Here is a 21420-nt window from a genome sequence, read left to right as displayed (position 1 = left end):
GATTTTCGAGGCACGTTTTTTCCTTAGACTGTATCCATCTATTACGGAGTTATATCTATCTTTGGTATGGGGAAATTTCTCGCTCGGTAACATTCTCCATACAAAATGGGTAATGTTACCGGGAACGGCACAACTCTACTCAGGACAGTGACTTGCACTGTGTAATCTGTCCTTAAAACACAGTTAAGGCCAATTAGAGAACGACTCATCGGTGCTCGGTCAATTGCTTAACAGATATGACACTAAGAAACACCTATGACTTCTAAAACAAGAGGATTAACTGTCTGTCTGCAATAGAATTATCTCTATAATATTATATATTTTCCAAATAGACATTTATCTCTCCAGTTCGCGTTCTAAAGTATCTATCACAGTCTATTTATTATTCTACAAGCTATATATTATTTTTACCAAAGATAGATATAACTCCGTAATAGATGTATACAGTCTAAGGAAAAAACGTGCCTCGAAAATCAAGAAAATTTGATTCTCGTTCAGAGGGCGCTGCTAGCTTTGGCTTACTGTCGTATAGATGGCGTTGACGGTTTCGTTTGTTATTTAACAATTTTAACGCATATCAGTGAAAGAACATGGGTCAAAATCATAAAAATAATTAATGCAAATAAAAAAAATCATTTATCCATATTTAAATACATTTTATCGTATTTTTATAAATATTTATTTTTAGTTTTAAAGTGTGTCGACAGATGGCAGTGAATTTACTGGGGTTACAAAATTTACTATGACAGTACCACTCTAGTATAAGTTACTCTATGTTTTTACTAAGTTATGAAAGAATAAATAGGTAGATACTATTTCGTAGACTGACTAACTTTTGGCGCTGACTGTACTTCCAACTCTTCCAAGGACAAATAGTGAACTAGCAAAGAATGATTATCTTTTTATTATTAATGGCATTTTAAGTTTGACAGACTTTCATGAATAACAACATAAGTACCAACTTATGTAAGTACCGGTTTATTTATATGTTAAACACAACTTGTGAAGTGTTGATAAGGAAACTACTTTCCTGAGAAACTCTTGAGTAATATCAATTGCGACAATAAGTACCCTTTTGGTTGAAAATGGCACATCCATACTTAATATTATAAATGCAAAAGTCTGTCTGTCTGTGTGTTACCTCTTCACGCTTAAAACGCTGAACCGATTTAGATGAAATTTGGCATAGAGATAGTTTGAGTCCCGGAAAAAGGACATAAGGTAGTTTTTATCCCGAAAATCATCCCTTAAGAAAGTGAAAAGCGGGATGGAATTCAGATAATTTATGAAGTGCTTGCTAATTTGTGTGCATAATATTCTCAAATTGAATGATTGCCATGAGAATTTTTCCAGGCGCTATACTTACTTTAACTGATGTTACTAAGTCCGCGCAGACGAAGTCACGGGCAAAAGCTAGTATTAAAATAACAACACATACCCTCTCCTCCAAATGTGTGACACCAGCCAAGCTTTGATAAAACGTTGGTGTGTCCAGCTCCTGCACCGCATTGGCCTTCCCGGACAGCAACCATTTTGACAGCACCGTTGCGTCCTTGTGAATCAATAGCCAGGAACGGAACTGCTCAAACGTCACTTTATCATTTGGTCCGAACAGGCTGGTAAGTATTTCAGCACTGCGGTGAGCTCCAGTAAAGGGTAAAGATATGTTTTCCATGTGCAGGGCACTGGCGAAGTCCCATTTGTATATGTAGGTGCCATTGTCTCCCTGATTATTGACATATAATGTCCACAAAAATCTGAAAGAAGGGACTGTATGAGTTAAAAGATGTGTGAATCAACTTTTTGACTGACACCAATCTGTCCACAAGATTTGATTTCTTGGAAACTCAACATTTTGAATAATGTAAGAGACAGGGTTCGAAATTATTCAGATAATTATCGCGATAATTATCCGATAAATATCGGATAATTATCCCAGGGTTGGTGCTATATTTATTTTCTTTAAATTCTTTGATAGTAAGAAATAATGATTGGGGCGTTTTTTACCATTTACGAATAAAAACTGACCTTACATTGATTCGTTTTTTATTAACTATTGAAATATACAATAATCATCATATAATATTCTAATTATATTTCGTAAATTTTATGTCAATCAAATTATTATTAGGTTTATGAAATTTATCAGACATAAAAATCAAGATAATTATCGCGATAATTATCAAGATATCTATCATTGATAATTATCCTTTCAAAGCCTGGTAAGAGATACATCAAATAGTTGATTCAGCCACAGATGTGTGTAGTATTCTTTGCAATCAAAACTTAAATATTAAAGTATTAGTCTTGTTAGCACAATAGAATAAATGTAAATTAGGTGAAACGTCCAGACATATTATAAATTCGATATACGCAATACAATCCATTTACAGAGTTTTATTTCATAGGTGAAAAGCATTATGGAATGCAGCATAAGCAAGTTAATAACTTACATAGTAATTAATCACAACAATATGATATTAATACAACCAAACACTGGAACAAACTGGTTTTCGAGAGCCAGGATGTTGATAAGGGATGAGAAAGATAATAAAATGTGTCGTTTTCAAGCAAAAGGTACCACATTGTCGCTTGTCATAAGGACACTGACAGGTTTACGTATAAAGATACAAGCAATTTTCATCCTTATGGTAAGCGACAATGTGGTACCTTTTGATTGAAAACATCACAAATAATGGTTAAAGCTAATAAAACAAACATTAACTATAAAAATAACAATATGCAATAATAAGCTTATGTTTATACCACTTATGTTTACAGATTAAGACGAAAGTGGAGGACCCGCGCAAAATCGCCTTTTCATACAAACATAGTAGTCATTTTCCTCCCTGGATTTTAACATTATTGAAAATATTTTGACACAATTTGTTGAATATCAACCACAGCTATGCCCCTACGTTTGTTTTTTTATAATTTTTAATTATTATAAGAGTTGCATTGCACCTCTAACAGGAAAACCAACTTCAATAAGAGGTAAGGTACTGATCATGGGAAACTACAGTAAGAAAAAAAGAGATAAAGGGATTTTTACTTGATTTTCTCCTCTATGTTCCCTTTAGTCAGGACCACGATCCCACAGAGCAGCTCCTTAAAGGCAATTCCTCTCTTGGTGCCGCCGCAGGCCTGATACAGCCAGTCCGCGACCTCATAAGGCACTCCGTCGCTCAAAACTTCGCGAACAAACGCCTCCAAGCTCAAGGACGTCCCGTTCGCGCCGGCACATCTCTTGAACGCTTCGCGAATACGCCTCAACTCGCTATCAGACACTGCAAACAATGATACGCGATTCAAATATATTCAATTCATCTTCGACGCACTAAACATTGAACACCGCGCATACCTCGTTTCACTGCATCCTCGTAAGATATAAAACAAGGTTTTGAGTCTTTCGCACCCATATTCGCGGGTTTTCAGCGATCATAACATTTTAAAAACAGTAATAAACACAAAGAAAGAGAAAATATTACAGCTGACAGCTCACGTCGTATGATCCGTAGCCATATTGAATATTTTTATTTTTTTTCCTCGATCACATTCCGATTGGTTTTGCGATTGGCCGATTTCTTACACGTTCCGTTTTACGTTATCGAACTGTGTAAATCAATAAAAGAGTAGTTTTCAGTGATTGTTATCAATGAAAATTAAAATAAAATAATCTTATTTTGTAATAAAATACTTTAAACTTGCTTTGAGCTACCAAATCAAGCACTTAAGTAATTAAATCGATTTATTCCGCAGGAGAAAATTCAATAAAACCGTGCGTTTTAGTCTGTGGCAACCAGCTGATAAATTGACAAATTTGACAATGACAACTCATCTCGCTATTGATTGATGTTTTCCCAGTATTGTTGTACAGTGTACTTGTTATTGTTTTCATTTTATTCGCAGGAATCTAAATACTTATCTCAATCTTTCTCCATTCCGGCTGCATTCTATCGCCATGAATTTAATAAACATAACAAAAGTTAATGCAGCTTAAGTTTCGTTTTTATTTTGTAAATTATTTAAACCTTAAATGTCCGTGTCTTTGTGCGTTTTGAGTATAGAAATAGACGAGGACCTTGCCGACATGGGCGATTGTCCTGCTGAAATCGGTAAGCATATTATTACAAATTACAAGTCTAAACATGAGTAACTGAAAGATCAACAACTTCTTTGTTCTCCATTAACTTAAGAGAAATGAATCATAATTCATAAGTTACTTATAGTAATTTTTTAAATAACATAATATGCACATATACTACTACTGTCTCATTTCAAGTACAGGTAGAGAATCATACTAGTATTACTAGACTTATATTGACCGGGATATAGACCGTGATTACCTTTTGTATTATTTGTGAGCTCCCGATATTCCCGATAAGTCTAGTGAAACTAACCGTGAATCATTCAAAATACTAATATTAGTTTTGCATGTATCTCATTTCATTTCATTCAATGTAAGAATTGTAAGAACTTTACTTTAGTTTACTTTTAGAGGATACCCCTAAATTTGTACCCCTTAATTCTGTAGAGCGGTCACCACGATACAGGCCTAGCCTAGTGTGGGACCACTGAGCCTGTTGTGTAATTTTAAATTCTTTCTTTTAATAAACAACTTTTTATTTATTTATTTATTTATTAGACTGTCTGTCTTATGTTACCCAAAAAAAACTGGAGTATATTCAGTGATTAAAGGTATTGTATTGTATCAGCCTAACGGAAAAACAAAGGAAAGCTCTGAAAGTGTGCCAAAATAGAATGGAGAGAAGTATGCTGAACATCAAACTGAAAGACAAAGTTAAACTAACACATATCAGAAAATTAACAGGAGTAGTTGATGTCACATATACAGTAAAGAAATTAAAATGGAAATGGATTGGGCACACGATTCGTAGCCGGAAAGACAAATGGTCCAAAGATATCACTGTCTGGTACCCCCGTGATGGGAAAAGGAGAAAAGGAAGACAAAAGAAAAGATGGGAGGACGAAATTAGAGGAATAGCTGGACCATTATGGAGAAGGAAAGCCATGAACAGGGAGTTATGGCAAATTCTAGGGGAGGCCTTTGCCAAAGGGCAGACTGACAATGAAAACGTCCCGGATGTCAGAAACACAAATTAGAATAAGTGAAATATATATATAAAGATGTTTTTTTATTGTTAAAAATAAGTCAGTAATAAAGGCTTTATTTATTTATTTATTTATTTATTTATTGTATCAGCCTATGAAGGTATGAACTTCCTGCCTCGCACAGCTAAACTGTGGAATGAACTGTCGACCTTTAAGAAAAGAGTGTACTCCCATCTTAAATGCCGGCAACGCACTTACAATCCCTCTGGTGTTGTGGGTGTTCATGGGCGGTGGTAATCGCTTACCATCAGGTGATCCGTCTACTCGTTTGCCTCCTATATCATAAAAAAAGGTGAATTTTCTGAATAGGAGAGATGAAATAAAATCTTTTCTTCTACCCTACAGAGGCTGCCAAAGAGCAGAAGAAGAAGGACCGTGGTGCGCGGGAATCCAAAACCATCACAGTTGAGACATATGCCAGTGTCTTGCTCGGTCCCAATCCAGATATTGGTAATCTTCTATAGTTTTCTTTTTATGAATTTCATAACAAAAATCATAATTACATTCAATTCGTCTGTGCGGAATAAGAAGTAAGTAAGTAAATATTCTTTATTGTGCACCATAAGTAAAAAAAATACACAAAGAGAGATACAAGCTTAAGACTAGGTTACAACAGGCGGTCTTATTGCTAAGAAGCGATATCTTCCAGACAACCTTCAAGAAGAGTTGTGGAATATACGGGAACCAATACATTTTCGCACGGACTATCAATCACAATTCAGCTCAGTACTCAACATAAAGATACTTGTATACCATTTACAGTTGAATTCTCATTAGATCATTTTAGAGCTTTGTCAGACGTGGCTCACTCCGCGATTTCGTCTCGTCGCTGCAGGTACATGCGGCCCACACCAATTTTGGTGTCTAGCCATAGTAGTTGCCGCGCATTGCTACGGAACGGACGCCTGCTTGCGCCACCTAGCGGTCATATCTGTCGTAATAGACGCGCTTTGTTAAAGAGTGAATCTTCTATACTTATTTATTCCGTGGCTTTGTTAAAACTAAATTCTTAATAAATAATAAAAAAAAAAAAAAAAAAAAAAACTAAACTAAAGGTGCATTCATTTTGTGAATGTTTCAGTGATGCCCCCTTTTATAATTTGTAATGTTTAATTTGTATCATTGTGGACCATTGTTGTCTGAAGTTAGATAAATGATTATGATTAAATCACTTGCATACTGCATATGTGCTCATTTTGTTTTCATCCACATTCCACATCCATTTGTTCCTTTGCAAAACTATGCTGTTTGTTCTGGTCACAACTTTTTTCTAAGATCTGAAATTAAAGAAAATATCATTACCTCAAGCAAGATTTCTAAAATTCCGGATTTGTATTGTAATATGAACATTTTCTTAAGGTATACTACCAACCAGCTCCCGGCGGTCACCTCCCAAAGACAGCATCATCCCTGACGATGATGACACCATCAGCTTCTTCTGTGGCAACCCTCTGGTTGAGGTCACTAAGGGGGTGCTGCATTTGTACAAGGAAAAGTGAGTATGGTAATGGTAACTAAGGAATGAAGTTGTTCGTAATTGAACAAGTTTGAGAACAAATACAATTATTTTATTAAATATTTTGATTTGTGTTTTTTTAACGTAGTCACTACTATTTTACGTGTTCGTAATTGTCAAATTTTTGTTCTAACTGACAGACCGATATCGTCCGGCGGACTGATAGTCAGTGGGTTCCTTAAGTTTCAAATTTAACCCTTTCTCAACAACATATCTTGCAAAACACATTTAAAAAAAATTACCCTCTTTTTGTAGATTTTTTTGCTTTATCAGGACGAAAGTGAGGCTTGAACTCGCGATTTTAATTTTGCTAAGAAAAGGTATAAAACACCATAATTTAAATTTATAGAAGTTTATTCATAATACATACAATTTGACTTATTTAACATCTTCTCTTTGGTGTTGGGTTGATTTGTCCTCTAATCATGCTTAATATTGCAATGTTAATTTAATTCATTGCTGCGCAAAGGTGTGAAGTTTGTCCCTGTAGACATTATGTTTCATTTGTAGCGAGCTGAAGGAAGCACCAGAGGCCAAGATGCTCTGCCTCCTCTCCGTGCCGGGGTCGCTCGGCGCCAGCGACCTGCTGGCGTTCGCGGCGGCGTGCCAGCAGGACATCGCGCACGTGCGCGTGCTGCGCGACGGCTCGCCCGACCACTACATGGCTCTACTCACGTGAGTACAGAGCAACATACTTCATTGACCATCGGCACAGGGCGGACACGCTATGCATCAAAAATCACTTGCGTTTCTATGTGTGAACGGTACGTCTGTACACGCGGCATGCGTCATTGTGTTAGTTGCTTAAAAATAGTACCGAGCGGCCGGCAAACGGCCGTCAATCTGCTGTCGCGGGGCGAGGTCATTCGAGTCGGGGCGGGGCGGTGCGTGGCCGTTCTGTATGATGGTGCGACTTATCTTTGTGTATTAAGGTACAATTGGTCGGTCTAATGATGGTTATGGTACTCGAGGAACAAATCAACTACGTGTACGAAGCCTGTCTTTAATTTACCGACGAACGAAATCTGGTTTCCTACTATATTCTTCGACATTTGTTAAAAGCTCTCATTCCAGTGACCCAGAAATGACGTATTGACTGAGGGATTATAAACTTAGGTATAAAAGACACATTTTGTTCCCTCAGGTTCCGCAGCAACGAAGCGGCCCGCGAATTCCACAGCGCATTTGACGGCGTCCCCTACAGCAGCCTGGAGCCGGCAGTGCTGTGCCGCGCGGCCTGGGTGGCGCGCGTCGCCAGCGCGCGCAGCGGGGCGCCGCCCCCCGCGCACACGGAGCTGCCGACCTGCCCCGTGTGCCTCGGTTAGTATCCCACACGACGTCCCCTACAGCAGCCTGGAGCCGGCAGTGCTGTGCCGCGCGGCCTGGGTGGCGCGCGTCGCCAGCGCGCGCAGCGGGGCGCCGCCCCCCGCGCACACGGAGCTGCCGACCTGCCCCGTGTGCCTCGGTTAGTATCCCACACGACGTCCCCTACAGCAGCCTGGAGCCGGCAGTGCTGTGCCGCGCGGCCTGGGTGGCGCGCGTCGCCAGCGCGCGCAGCGGGGCGCCGCCCCCCGCGCACACGGAGCTGCCGACCTGCCCCGTGTGCCTCGGTTAGTATCCCACACGACGTCCCCTACAGCAGCCTGGAGCCGGCAGTGCTGTGCCGCGCGGCCTGGGTGGCGCGCGTCGCCAGCGCGCGCAGCGGGGCGCCGCCCCCCGCGCACACGGAGCTGCCGACCTGCCCCGTGTGCCTCGGTTAGTATCCCACACGACGTCCCCTACAGCAGCCTGGAGCCGGCAGTGCTGTGCCGCGCGGCCTGGGTGGCGCGCGTCGCCAGCGCGCGCAGCGGGGCGCCGCCCCCCGCGCACACGGAGCTGCCGACCTGCCCCGTGTGCCTCGGTTAGTATCCCACACGACGTCCCCTACAGCAGCCTGGAGCCGGCAGTGCTGTGCCGCGCGGCCTGGGTGGCGCGCGTCGCCAGCGCGCGCAGCGGGGCGCCGCCCCCCGCGCACACGGAGCTGCCGACCTGCCCCGTGTGCCTCGGTTAGTATCCCACACGGCGTCCCCTACAGCAGCCTGGAGCCGGCAGTGCTGTGCCGCGCGGCCTGGGTGGCGCGCGTCGCCAGCGCGCGCAGCGGGGCGCCGCCCCCCGCGCACACGGAGCTGCCGACCTGCCCCGTGTGCCTCGGTTAGTATCCCACACGGCGTCCCCTACAGCAGCCTGGAGCCGGCAGTGCTGTGCCGCGCGGCCTGGGTGGCGCGCGTCGCCAGCGCGCGCAGCGGGGCGCCGCCCCCCGCGCACACGGAGCTGCCGACCTGCCCCGTGTGCCTCGGTTAGTATCCCACACGGCGTCCCCTACAGCAGCCTGGAGCCGGCAGTGCTGTGCCGCGCGGCCTGGGTGGCGCGCGTCGCCAGCGCGCGCAGCGGGGCGCCGCCCCCCGCGCACACGGAGCTGCCGACCTGCCCCGTGTGCCTCGGTTAGTATCCCACACGGCGTCCCCTACAGCAGCCTGGAGCCGGCAGTGCTGTGCCGCGCGGCCTGGGTGGCGCGCGTCGCCAGCGCGCGCAGCGGGGCGCCGCCCCCCGCGCACACGGAGCTGCCGACCTGCCCCGTGTGCCTCGGTTAGTATCCCACACGGCGTCCCCTACAGCAGCCTGGAGCCGGCAGTGCTGTGCCGCGCGGCCTGGGTGGCGCGCGTCGCCAGCGCGCGCAGCGGGGCGCCGCCCCCCGCGCACACGGAGCTGCCGACCTGCCCCGTGTGCCTCGGTTAGTATCCCACACGGCGTCCCCTACAGCAGCCTGGAGCCGGCAGTGCTGTGCCGCGCGGCCTGGGTGGCGCGCGTCGCCAGCGCGCGCAGCGGGGCGCCGCCCCCCGCGCACACGGAGCTGCCGACCTGCCCCGTGTGCCTCGGTTAGTATCCCACACGGCGTCCCCTACAGCAGCCTGGAGCCGGCAGTGCTGTGCCGCGCGGCCTGGGTGGCGCGCGTCGCCAGCGCGCGCAGCGGGGCGCCGCCCCCCGCGCACACGGAGCTGCCGACCTGCCCCGTGTGCCTCGGTTAGTATCCCACACGGCGTCCCCTACAGCAGCCTGGAGCCGGCAGCGCTGTGCCGCGCGGCCTGGGTGGCGCGCGTCGCCAGCGCGCGCAGCGGGGCGCCGCCCCCCGCGCACACGGAGCTGCCGACCTGCCCCGTGTGCCTCGGTTAGTATCCCACACGGCGTCCCCTACAGAGTCCTGTAACCTGTGCCGCGCAGCCTGGGTGGCGCGCGTCGCCAGCGCGCGCAGCGGGGCGCCGCCCCCCGCGCACATGGAGCTGCCGACCTGCCCCGTGTGCCTCGGTTAGTATCCCACACGGCGTCCCCTACAGCAGCCTGGAGCCGGCAGTGCTGTGCCGCGCGGCCTGGGTGGCGCGCGTCGCCAGCGCGCGCAGCGGGGCGCCGCCCCCCGCGCACACGGAGCTGCCGACCTGCCCCGTGTGCCTCGGTTAGTATCCCACACGGCGTCCCCTACAGCAGCCTGGAGCCGGCAGTGCTGTGCCGCGCGGCCTGGGTGGCGCGCGTCGCCAGCGCGCGCAGCGGGGCGCCGCCCCCCGCGCACACGGAGCTGCCGACCTGCCCCGTGTGCCTCGGTTAGTATCCCACACGGCGTCCCCTACAGCAGCCTGGAGCCGGCAGCGCTGTGCCGCGCGGCCTGGGTGGCGCGCGTCGCCAGCGCGCGCAGCGGGGCGCCGCCCCCCGCGCACACGGAGCTGCCGACCTGCCCCGTGTGCCTCGGTTAGTATCCCACACGGCGTCCCCTACAGAGTCCTGTAACCTGTGCCGCGCAGCCTGGGTGGCGCGCGTCGCCAGCGCGCGCAGCGGGGCGCCGCCCCCCGCGCACATGGAGCTGCCGACCTGCCCCGTGTGCCTCGGTTAGTATCCCACACGGCGTCCCCTACAGCAGCCTGGAGCCGGCAGTGCTGTGCCGCGCGGCCTGGGTGGCGCGCGTCGCCAGCGCGCGCAGCGGGGCGCCGCCCCCCGCGCACACGGAGCTGCCGACCTGCCCCGTGTGCCTCGGTTAGTATCCCACACGGCGTCCCCTACAGCAGCCTGGAGCCGGCAGTGCTGTGCCGCGCGGCCTGGGTGGCGCGCGTCGCCAGCGCGCGCAGCGGGGCGCCGCCCCCCGCGCACACGGAGCTGCCGACCTGCCCCGTGTGCCTCGGTTAGTATCCCACACGGCGTCCCCTACAGAGTCCTGTAACCTGTGCCGCGCAGCCTGGGTGGCGCGCGTCGCCAGCGCGCGCAGCGGGGCGCCGCCCCCCGCGCACACGGAGCTGCCGACCTGCCCCGTGTGCCTCGGTTAGTATCCCACACGGCGTCCCCTACAGCAGCCTGGAGCCGGCAGTGCTGTGCCGCGCGGCCTGGGTGGCGCGCGTCGCCAGCGCGCGCAGCGGGGCGCCGCCCCCCGCGCACACGGAGCTGCCGACCTGCCCCGTGTGCCTCGGTTAGTATCCCACACGGCGTCCCCTACAGCAGCCTGGAGCCGGCAGTGCTGTGCCGCGCGGCCTGGGTGGCGCGCGTCGCCAGCGCGCGCAGCGGGGCGCCGCCCCCCGCGCACACGGAGCTGCCGACCTGCCCCGTGTGCCTCGGTTAGTATCCCACACGGCGTCCCCTACAGCAGCCTGGAGCCGGCAGTGCTGTGCCGCGCGGCCTGGGTGGCGCGCGTCGCCAGCGCGCGCAGCGGGGCGCCGCCCCCCGCGCACACGGAGCTGCCGACCTGCCCCGTGTGCCTCGGTTAGTATCCCACACGGCGTCCCCTACAGCAGCCTGGAGCCGGCAGTGCTGTGCCGCGCGGCCTGGGTGGCGCGCGTCGCCAGCGCGCGCAGCGGGGCGCCGCCCCCCGCGCACACGGAGCTGCCGACCTGCCCCGTGTGCCTCGGTTAGTATCCCACACGGCGTCCCCTACAGCAGCCTGGAGCCGGCAGTGCTGTGCCGCGCGGCCTGGGTGGCGCGCGTCGCCAGCGCGCGCAGCGGGGCGCCGCCCCCCGCGCACACGGAGCTGCCGACCTGCCCCGTGTGCCTCGGTTAGTATCCCACACGGCGTCCCCTACAGCAGCCTGGAGCCGGCAGCGCTGTGCCGCGCGGCCTGGGTGGCGCGCGTCGCCAGCGCGCGCAGCGGGGCGCCGCCCCCCGCGCACACGGAGCTGCCGACCTGCCCCGTGTGCCTCGGTTAGTATCCCACACGGCGTCCCCTACAGAGTCCTGTAACCTGTGCCGCGCAGCCTGGGTGGCGCGCGTCGCCAGCGCGCGCAGCGGGGCGCCGCCCCCCGCGCACATGGAGCTGCCGACCTGCCCCGTGTGCCTCGGTTAGTATCCCACACGGCGTCCCCTACAGCAGCCTGGAGCCGGCAGTGCTGTGCCGCGCGGCCTGGGTGGCGCGCGTCGCCAGCGCGCGCAGCGGGGCGCCGCCCCCCGCGCACACGGAGCTGCCGACCTGCCCCGTGTGCCTCGGTTAGTATCCCACACGGCGTCCCCTACAGCAGCCTGGAGCCGGCAGTGCTGTGCCGCGCGGCCTGGGTGGCGCGCGTCGCCAGCGCGCGCAGCGGGGCGCCGCCCCCCGCGCACACGGAGCTGCCGACCTGCCCCGTGTGCCTCGGTTAGTATCCCACACGGCGTCCCCTACAGAGTCCTGTAACCTGTGCCGCGCAGCCTGGGTGGCGCGCGTCGCCAGCGCGCGCAGCGGGGCGCCGCCCCCCGCGCACACGGAGCTGCCGACCTGCCCCGTGTGCCTCGGTTAGTATCCCACACGGCGTCCCCTACAGCAGCCTGGAGCCGGCAGTGCTGTGCCGCGCGGCCTGGGTGGCGCGCGTCGCCAGCGCGCGCAGCGGGGCGCCGCCCCCCGCGCACACGGAGCTGCCGACCTGCCCCGTGTGCCTCGGTTAGTATCCCACACGGCGTCCCCTACAGCAGCCTGGAGCCGGCAGTGCTGTGCCGCGCGGCCTGGGTGGCGCGCGTCGCCAGCGCGCGCAGCGGGGCGCCGCCCCCCGCGCACACGGAGCTGCCGACCTGCCCCGTGTGCCTCGGTTAGTATCCCACACGGCGTCCCCTACAGCAGCCTGGAGCCGGCAGTGCTGTGCCGCGCGGCCTGGGTGGCGCGCGTCGCCAGCGCGCGCAGCGGGGCGCCGCCCCCCGCGCACACGGAGCTGCCGACCTGCCCCGTGTGCCTCGGTTAGTATCCCACACGGCGTCCCCTACAGCAGCCTGGAGCCGGCAGTGCTGTGCCGCGCGGCCTGGGTGGCGCGCGTCGCCAGCGCGCGCAGCGGGGCGCCGCCCCCCGCGCACACGGAGCTGCCGACCTGCCCCGTGTGCCTCGGTTAGTATCCCACACGGCGTCCCCTACAGCAGCCTGGAGCCGGCAGTGCTGTGCCGCGCGGCCTGGGTGGCGCGCGTCGCCAGCGCGCGCAGCGGGGCGCCGCCCCCCGCGCACACGGAGCTGCCGACCTGCCCCGTGTGCCTCGGTTAGTATCCCACACGACGTCCCCTACAGAGTCCTGTGACCTGTGCCGCGCAGCCTGGGTGGCGCGCGTCGCCAGCGCGTATTTCGACGTGCCGTACCCTCCCACCACCATCTATTATCACGACTTCACGAGCGCTTACATCCAAACCCTTCAATTTCTTTTACAATGCATTTGCTCGAAAAGTGCGTTTCCTACGGCGCCATATCATGCGGAATGTACTACTTTTCCGCACTAGTATTTTTTGTTCTCAATTTTTTTTTTACAGTACATATGGTGCTACACTCTCGCACTAGTGCGGAAAAGAGCACTTTTCGTGCATATGTCGAAAGTTTAAAGAGCCATATGTACTGTAAAACGTTGTACGATACACGTGCGAATAGGTAATTTACAACTCGTGTCGATTTAAAACACTCCTTTCAATAATTAAACTTATTTGCCATGATATGTTTTTTTATTTACTCGCACAATGCATAGTAAAACATTGTATGATACACGTGCGTAAAGATGATTTCCGACTCGTATTCCTTTATACACACTCTCGCTTTGCTCGCTCGTGAATAAAATTCCACTCGTCGGAAATCATACACTTTTCGCACTTGTTGCATAAGTAGTTATTAATTGGTAGTGATACGTGAAATATTCTAACGTTCTGTTTTTACAGAGCGTATGGACGAAAGCGTAGCCGGCGTGCTGAGCGTGCAGTGCGCGCACGCCTTCCACGCGGACTGTCTAGTGAGATGGCGAGATGCTTCCTGCCCTGTCTGCCGCTGCGCGCAGACCCCTGAACCCCGAGGTCACGCCACTTGTGCCATGTGCGAGGAGGAACAGGATTCTTCTGCTTTAGGTGAGTTCATTGGACCGCCCGCTATCCGCTGGCGTCCAGTCCACAGCCTTAGGATCGGTTGCACCAAACCATTTGTCACCGTTAAAATGTTCGCTAAATTGTATTGTAATTGTATGTATATTTCATAATTCACTGCTGATCGGCCTTTTTAATGGTAAGTATTTATTTTTTTAAACTATTGCACAACAAAATAAGTGCGAATAGCGGACTTAAAGCCTTAAGCCATTGGTATGTGTATGATATAGTGATATGATTTGCAGAAGAGGGCCTAGAGGAGGGCCGCGAGCACAGCGGTATTTTCGAAGGGCAACCGGACGGAGAGGGCGGCTCACTCTGGATCTGTCTTATCTGTGGAAACGTTGGCTGTGGAAGGTACAAAAAAAATAGAAAAAAAATTGTCTATTAATTTCAAAATTGTAATTTCGCTTACAGTCTACTGTACCTTAACCCCTTGAGTCCCGAATACACGAATATCGCGTGGATATAAAGTTACCTGTAAGACTAGGTTCACACGGTGACTTTTTCGATTCGATATATTTTCGTAATATACGGTTTCATCGTATACGAGACGAGCGTTCACACGGCGCGAGGACCATTTGGTTTTAAGGGTTCCGTATCATATGTTATGAAATAAATATATCTAATCTAATCTAATCTAAAAATGGGACCCTATTACTAAGACTCCTCTGTCCGTCTGTCACCAGGCTGTATCTCGTGAACCGTGACAGCTAGACAGTTGAAATTTTCAGATGATGTATTTCTGTTGCCGCTAAAACAACAAATAATAAAAACAAATTAAAATTAATATATAAATATTAAAATACAACAAACGTTATTTTTTTTGTCGTTTTTTACGTAATGGTACGGAACCCTTCGTGCGCGAGTCCGACTCGCACGTGGCCTTGGTAGATATTTGGGCCTTTGCTCAAAACCGCGTTTGAATTTTTATTTTAACATACATAAAATATAGGTTTTCGCTTTTAATGACAATTTTAATTTCCTAGGTACGAAAAAGGCCACGCAGCTAAACACTTCTTGACGTCGAACCACACGTATGCCCTGCAACTGGGATCCAACAGGGTGTGGGACTATGCTGGTAAAAATCTTCAAATGTTTTGCTTATTTTCTTATACATATGTAAACCGTTAGACGATGTAAAAATTTGTAACTTTCTATGCAGGCGATAACTTCGTCCACCGCCTAGTTCAAAACAAGGCCGACGGCAAACTCGTCGCGTCCGACACCGGCGAGGCCTGCGGCGGAGACAAGTTCGACTCCGCACAGCTGGAGTTCACACACATACTCACACAACAACTGGACAGCCAGCGGCAGTATTACGAGGGACGGATACAGGAGTGAGTACCACAACACACCAATGGCTATTTAACAAGGTCTAAAAATAGCCAAAACAAGGCCTACGGCAAACTCGTCGCGTCCGACACCGGCGAGGCCTACGGCGGAGACAAGTTGGACTCCGCACAGCTGGAGTTCACACACATACTCACACAACAACTGGACAGCCAGCGGCAGTATTACGAGGGACGGATACAGGAGTGAGTACCACAACACACCAATGGCTATTTAACAAGGTCTAAAAATAGCCAAAACAAGGCCTACGGCAAACTCGTCGCGTCCGACACCGGCGAGGCCTGCGGCGGAGACGAGTTTGACTCCAACGGAAGTATTACGAGGGACGGATACAGACGTGAGTACCACAATACACCAATGGTTATATAACAAGGTCTAATAATAACCAAAACAAGGCCTACGGCAAACTCGTCGCGTCCGACACCGGCGAGGCCTGCGGCGGAGACAAGTTGGACTCCGCACAGCTGGAGTTCACACACATACTCACACAACAACTGGACAGCCAGGGACGGATACAGGAGTAAGATGTGTCGGCATTTGGAAAACATCGCGTTGCTAATCAAACAGATTCTGTCAATCAATATAGATGCACTCAAGTTACTGATAACTTTGTTAATTAATGATAACTTTGTTTTCCGCTTACTGCTCTTACACTAGCTACAATAGGAATACAATAGGAATTAGGAATAGAAATTATTTTATTAAGGTAGGGCATTCGAGGTCTATATATATTTCTTATATCACTCTATATTTCTTATTAAATATCTCCTGCCTCTTTATAAGGTCGTTATTGGCCATCATCATCTCAAATTTTGATAATGCCTCTCTTTGTATCAGCGCGTGTCTCTTGTCCACGCAGCTTCCCCTCCATTCCTTGCATGCTTTCATTCTATACCACTGCTCAGTGGCTCTTTTCTCCACCTCAATCCAGAGTGGCTTCAAACCTAGCATTACCTCCATTGCATGTGTCGGGGTCGTTCTCATAGCCCCTGTCATCATGAGGCACCCTAATCTCTGTACTTTGGTTAGGTCTTTTTATTGCTTATTATTACATTATTTTCGTATAATAATATGACTGTTTGTTGCCTAAATAAAAAAAATAAAAATAAAAAATCTGATAATTGTATTCGGGGCGGGTAGTGTTGGAACGAAACGCAATTAAGGCTTCACCGGAGACTGCGGCGAGACGGGGGCGACCTCAGTCGATGATATTCTCTCTAGCTAACGTTGTGACATTGCAATTTTGAACTTGAAACAAGCAACCGATTTTTCAATTTTTATATATGTACTTGTGTGGCAGAATACAGTACATTTCTATTTTTAAACAATTTTTTTATTCTGCCTGGTCCTTCTACAATCCTCAACAGGTGGAGAGAGGCCTTTCTGAATGAGATACTTATTATAAGCCTTATTCCTACATAATAAGGTATACTCTAAAATTTAATTCTAATTCGGCACAACAGCTCGGTGCCGTTGCTCAGTGCATCACAGATAAAGTAAATTACTATGTTGTATAAAAATGTTTCAACTACCCTCGCCATAAATTTACGTTTAGCTTTTCAATTTAGTCATTATTGTTGTCTGGTTTTAGATTTTCCACAATGCATCACAAACCCTGCCGAACAAGCCCTGTTTCTACTTGTTATCAATATCAGTATGTTATAATTAATGGAACTATAGGTCTTATTGTATACCTGCAAGTTTAAACTTATCTGTATGTGACTGTTTGTTTCCTAAATAAAAAAAAAAAAAAAAAAAATGCAGCGGCATCAAGTTTACACATTTTCAAAAATGAGTGTTCTTCCAGGTTAGAAGCAGCACATTGTTCTGAAACGGCGGCGTTGCGAGCTCGCGCCGCGGCGGCCGAAGCGGACGCCACCGCGCTGCGCAAGCAGCTCGCCTCGTTAGACAAGGACAACAAGGCGTTGGAGAGGAAACTGCAACAGGTCACCGCCAAGTGGGTATTAAGATAGAATTCCATGTTCAGGTTAGAACAGGGGTTTGCAATTTTTTTCAGTCCGCGGGTCACTTGCAAGTTTAAAAACGCCCTAACCTAGTTAGACTATTCGAAATAGATTGGTAACATGGTGAGGATTTAGACAACCCTCTTTACTGTCTACGGCGCACCAGGGCACAGTTTCGGAATCCCTGGGTCAGAAGCAGCACATTCTTTCGAAACTGCAGCGTTGCGAGCTCGCGCCACGCTGCGCAAGCAGCTAGCCACCTTAGACAAGGATAACAAGGCATTGGAGAGTATTAAGATAGAATCCCATGTTTAGGTAAGAAGCTGCACATTTTTCTGAAACCGCAGCGTTGCGAGCTCTCGCCACGGCGGATGCGGGTGCGGTGCGCAAGCAGCTAGCCACCTTAGACAAGGATAAGAAGGCGCTAGAAAGGAAACTGCAGCAGGTCACTGCCAAGAGTGAGTGCCTGAGTGAGTGAGTGAGTGAGTGCCTGAGGACCACGAAACACGCTCAGAGCGTTCAGGAGCGTGCACGCTCGACGCCGCACTGGCGCCACAAATGTGATGCCACACTTTGGGAACATGGGGTCCGCTTGGCATCCTAATCCCACATTAGTTGTTAGTTGGCACATGCACTGGTTTTTTAAGAAAAACGATCTTTCGTGGGTAGAGTCAGACCAAGCTAACTCTGCAGCGATTTTGTTAGCACAGACTATGCAAATGTTATTTTGAACGTAATAATTTCATAAAAGTTGGACGTTTATAATAACACTTGCACAGTCCGTGCTATCAAAATAGCTGCAGAGATAGCTTGTTCTGACTTTACATACATTTTAAGAAACTCGTGCATTGATACATGTCGAGGTTCGAACCCGCGACCTTTTGTTTGAAACTACTAGGATACTAACGCTTCAAAGTGACTCATAAGGTGAAGGTGGTTAAGGTAAGGGGCACTCCACACTAGCGTCTCAGCGTCGGCGTCTAGTCAACTCTATGGCTGCTGCTCTACCATGAATCTAGTATAACTAAATCAGTCATGAGGGGTGGGGGGAAATGACCGAACGGGATAGTCTTATGTATCTTTCAGTAGGAGTAACAGAGAAAGCGCTGTTATTGTTTATCCTTGTCACAGTCTCACATTTTTTTATTCCTCACCGTAAATTTAGTATGGTTTATGGCGGGCTACAAATGTTTTCGACCAATCATATTGTCGCATTGCGTATGTTTTGTCCCTCACGGGCGCACGCGTATAGATCTATATGTAATGGTAAGTCTATGTGCTCGACGCAGCAACGCCATTTTCCTTACGCTACGCTAGTGACGCTAGTGTGTGGTGGCTCTAAGGTTACGATCGCTTAATATGCTCTTTTTTTTTTCTTTAGATACAAACAGTCTCTTATATTAATAAGTTGTTACAATAAAGGGTAATAAACTTATAGACTTACAGTTTCCTAAAAAAAGAGTATGGAAACCATATGACTTATATCAATATAAATACTAAATTAAACTGGAAATATAAATTCTAAGTTGTCAAATCAATGTTACAAAAATACTCTTTCATTTTAACAAAAATAAAGCAAAAATGGAAAAATAAAACAAAAATGACCCTTTTTGAATGAATGAATTTTGACCGTTTTGTTGCAGAGTAACGTCACTACAGAGCTCTCTGGCCGAAGAGCGAGGTTTGGCAGCAGCTATGGCCGCCAACCAGGCTGAGTGGCAATCTAGAGCGCAAGCTAGGGAGGAAGAGTTCAAAACACAGGTAAATAACGACAGCGTATCATTCCAACCTATCATTCATTCATTCATTCATAGTAATCAACGTGTACTCGTACTTTGTAACCATACAAGAAAATTGGCAGTCAAATAAAGTAGGAAAAACAAGGACCTGACACTCTTTGATGGAGAAAGATAGTCTTATAAGAGGAAAGAAAAAATAGTGCCATGCTTGCTTTGTCCTTATCACCGACCGAGTGGCATCATAGGTAGGAGGCGATGGCGAAATACCGAAATTTATAAGAGTGAAAGAGAAAAAATCCTATGCTGCCCAAATTTTATATGAATATTCTTTCTCTTAACCCCGGTCGCTCGGTGGCGCGTCTATAACTACTTGTATATACTTTGTCTATGCATTCGAGGCATATTCCTCGCGCGTCTGTTCGCTCTGTGTGGACCCGGCTATCTAATAAGATTTCAAGGTAATCAATAAACAGTAGAAATTAGGGACAAACACGCCGCGCTAAACTTGGAACAGATGGCGCAACAATCTTATTTCTGTGTTCGAGTTCCAGGTGTAGAATTAAAAAAATATTGTTAATGAAGTTAAGAGCACGTAACTCACAGCCTCAACCTTATTTTTTTATCTATGTTGCAAAATTTTATCATGTTTTAAGAATTTATCGAATACTAATCAAAAACGTTCCAGTTTTTAACCTCATTATATCCGACAGGTGACTGAACTAAAAGAGCAGCTCCGCGACGTGATGTTCTTCGTCGAAGCCCGAGGCCAACTAGAGCGCACAGAGACCGCCAGCCGGGACGAGATCGCCGAAGCCAGCGTCAGCGTGGCGCCCGCGGCCAAGCCTAGACGGAAGCGCCGATAGCGGCCAAATACTTAGCATCCGCGGCGATAGTATCTTTTTAATTATGACGGTTATTTTTTATTGCTGAGGCGTTTTTCAACCGTTAACTCAGATGTAAATAAAATAAATGAGTCGAATATATTGTTGATGGTTTACGATTACAACTTTAAAATTGTACTAAACTTTATGTATATACTTTATTATATTAATTATGAAATGGTAGTAATTGTGGTCAGTCAAATTATTCTTAAGCGTCAAAGTCTATTTATTGGAATTCTGTTTCATTGTGCAGCTGTAATTTATTTTATGTATTCAATAGTGTTGATAAATCCGTGTTTTGGAATGTTTCATCATATATTTCTATAAAATATGCATTATCAGGTTATAAATGAAAAAACATGGACTAATAAAACAAAATAACAAAGCAACTGACTATTGGCAATTGTAAATCGAGAAAATATGCAATCTCTTTCAGACTTAAATTAGTTAATAAGTTATATAAAACTATAGTCTCGAAGTTGTAGCATGGTCAATTGAAAATAAATAAAAGAATCAAAGAAATAATAAAATTGTCTTTATTGCGTTGCGTACTACCTGTGGAACTACCTTAGAAATGTGTCTTGATGACGTGTTGTACAGCCTGCACGTCTGGCACAAAAGAGTAGAAATTAAAAAGTGGCAACACTGTAGTGTCGTCCCGTTTTTCTTAGATTGATTTGAAAGAGACGACACTACAGTGTTGCCACATTTTTTTTCCCAGACTGTAGCAGGAACTCGTGTACTGTTTTAGAAATGTATGTTGTAACACAATTTATTACTATAACCCTCTATATGGTGTTGCTTTCTGTTAAATTCCTGTAAGGGCTCGGCAGGACACGCTCAGCCTAGTGTCAGTCACTGTTAAAAAAAAAATATATATATATATATATATTAAGAATATTGATCAAACAAAAGTCTCGAGAGACGATAAGGTAACGTTGTCTAACGTATATCAAACGCGACGGTATTTCGTACGAATTAGTCCCGTTAAGCGCTATCAACCGCCTGCAGTGAAGTAAGCTACAAGTTTATAGCTGTCAAAAAACGCTTCACAGTTCACTTATGTCATCCAGGCCATAAATGTTTAAAAAAAAAAAAAAAACACTTATGTCATGGCTTAAAGGACTCGCATCCAGGCCATAAATGATTTAAAAAAAAACCACATGTCAAACTCAACGCTAGGCAGTGTTGCCAGATCGTACCTTTTAGTACGATTTTACGTATTTTTTGAACAGCATGCGTACTTAAAACGTACCCCGCCCAAAACCGTACTAAAATCGTACTTTTTGGCTAAACCGTACATTTTAGTACGATTTTACGTACTTTTCGTATGAGCGGTTCAAAAATATGCCAAAATGGCTTAGAAATAATAGTGACAGACCAAAATAGTACGATTTATTTGCGTAAAAATTTGTCTTTTTTGTTTTGTTTTTTTTTTCTACCTTACTTTTTTTCGTACTAATGTAGTTTTCGTG

General features: G+C 48.3%; 2 protein-coding genes across 2 annotated transcripts in view; one reads left to right on the top strand and one right to left on the bottom strand.

Annotated features, from left to right (window-relative positions):
* LOC134750322 (ubiquitin carboxyl-terminal hydrolase 32) overlaps nucleotides 1-3591 on the bottom strand; it is a 67713-nt gene extending 64122 nt beyond the window's left edge. Inside the window, exons 1-3 of the mRNA XM_063685486.1 lie at nucleotides 3362-3591; nucleotides 3053-3287; nucleotides 1439-1757 (exon numbers count right to left, since the gene is read on the bottom strand). Coding sequence (XP_063541556.1) covers nucleotides 1439-1757; nucleotides 3053-3287; nucleotides 3362-3419 — 612 coding nt within the window. The 5' untranslated portion in view covers nucleotides 3420-3591. The remainder of the gene's footprint in view (nucleotides 1-1438; nucleotides 1758-3052; nucleotides 3288-3361) is intronic.
* Nucleotides 3592-3852: 261 nt separating this feature from the next.
* On the top strand, nucleotides 3853-20483 carry LOC134750067 (BRCA1-associated protein). Its single transcript, XM_063685155.1, has 12 exons — nucleotides 3853-4115; nucleotides 5479-5583; nucleotides 6493-6628; nucleotides 7160-7324; nucleotides 7794-7969; nucleotides 13811-13993; nucleotides 14254-14365; nucleotides 14998-15089; nucleotides 15174-15348; nucleotides 17169-17318; nucleotides 18969-19086; nucleotides 19775-20483. Exons 1-12 carry the CDS (start codon nucleotides 4037-4039, stop codon nucleotides 19925-19927), a joined length of 1644 nt encoding a protein of 547 aa, XP_063541225.1. The 5' UTR covers nucleotides 3853-4036; the 3' UTR covers nucleotides 19928-20483.
* The last annotated feature ends 937 nt before the right edge of the window (nucleotides 20484-21420 follow it).

The sequence above is a fragment of the Cydia strobilella genome, chromosome 19 (assembly GCF_947568885.1).
Source record: "Cydia strobilella chromosome 19, ilCydStro3.1, whole genome shotgun sequence".
In the NCBI taxonomy this organism is placed as follows: Eukaryota; Metazoa; Arthropoda; class Insecta; order Lepidoptera; family Tortricidae; genus Cydia; species Cydia strobilella.
The sequence above is the reverse complement of the archived record's forward strand: the minus strand, read 5'-3'. Positions and strand labels throughout refer to the sequence as shown.

What these genes read in the sequence shown, in the direction of transcription:
- LOC134750067 (XM_063685155.1), top strand. Translation starts at nt 4,037, where the DNA reads ATGTCCGTGTCTTTGTGCGTTTTGAGTATAGAAATAGACGAGGACCTT. An exon ending in GACCTGCCCCGTGTGCCTCG is followed by an intron (nt 7,970 to 13,810) that starts GTTAGTATCCCA and finishes CTGTTTTTACAG; the next exon opens with AGCGTATGGACGAAAGCGTA. An exon ending in ACAGGATTCTTCTGCTTTAG is followed by an intron (nt 13,994 to 14,253) that starts GTGAGTTCATTG and finishes TATGATTTGCAG; the next exon opens with AAGAGGGCCTAGAGGAGGGC.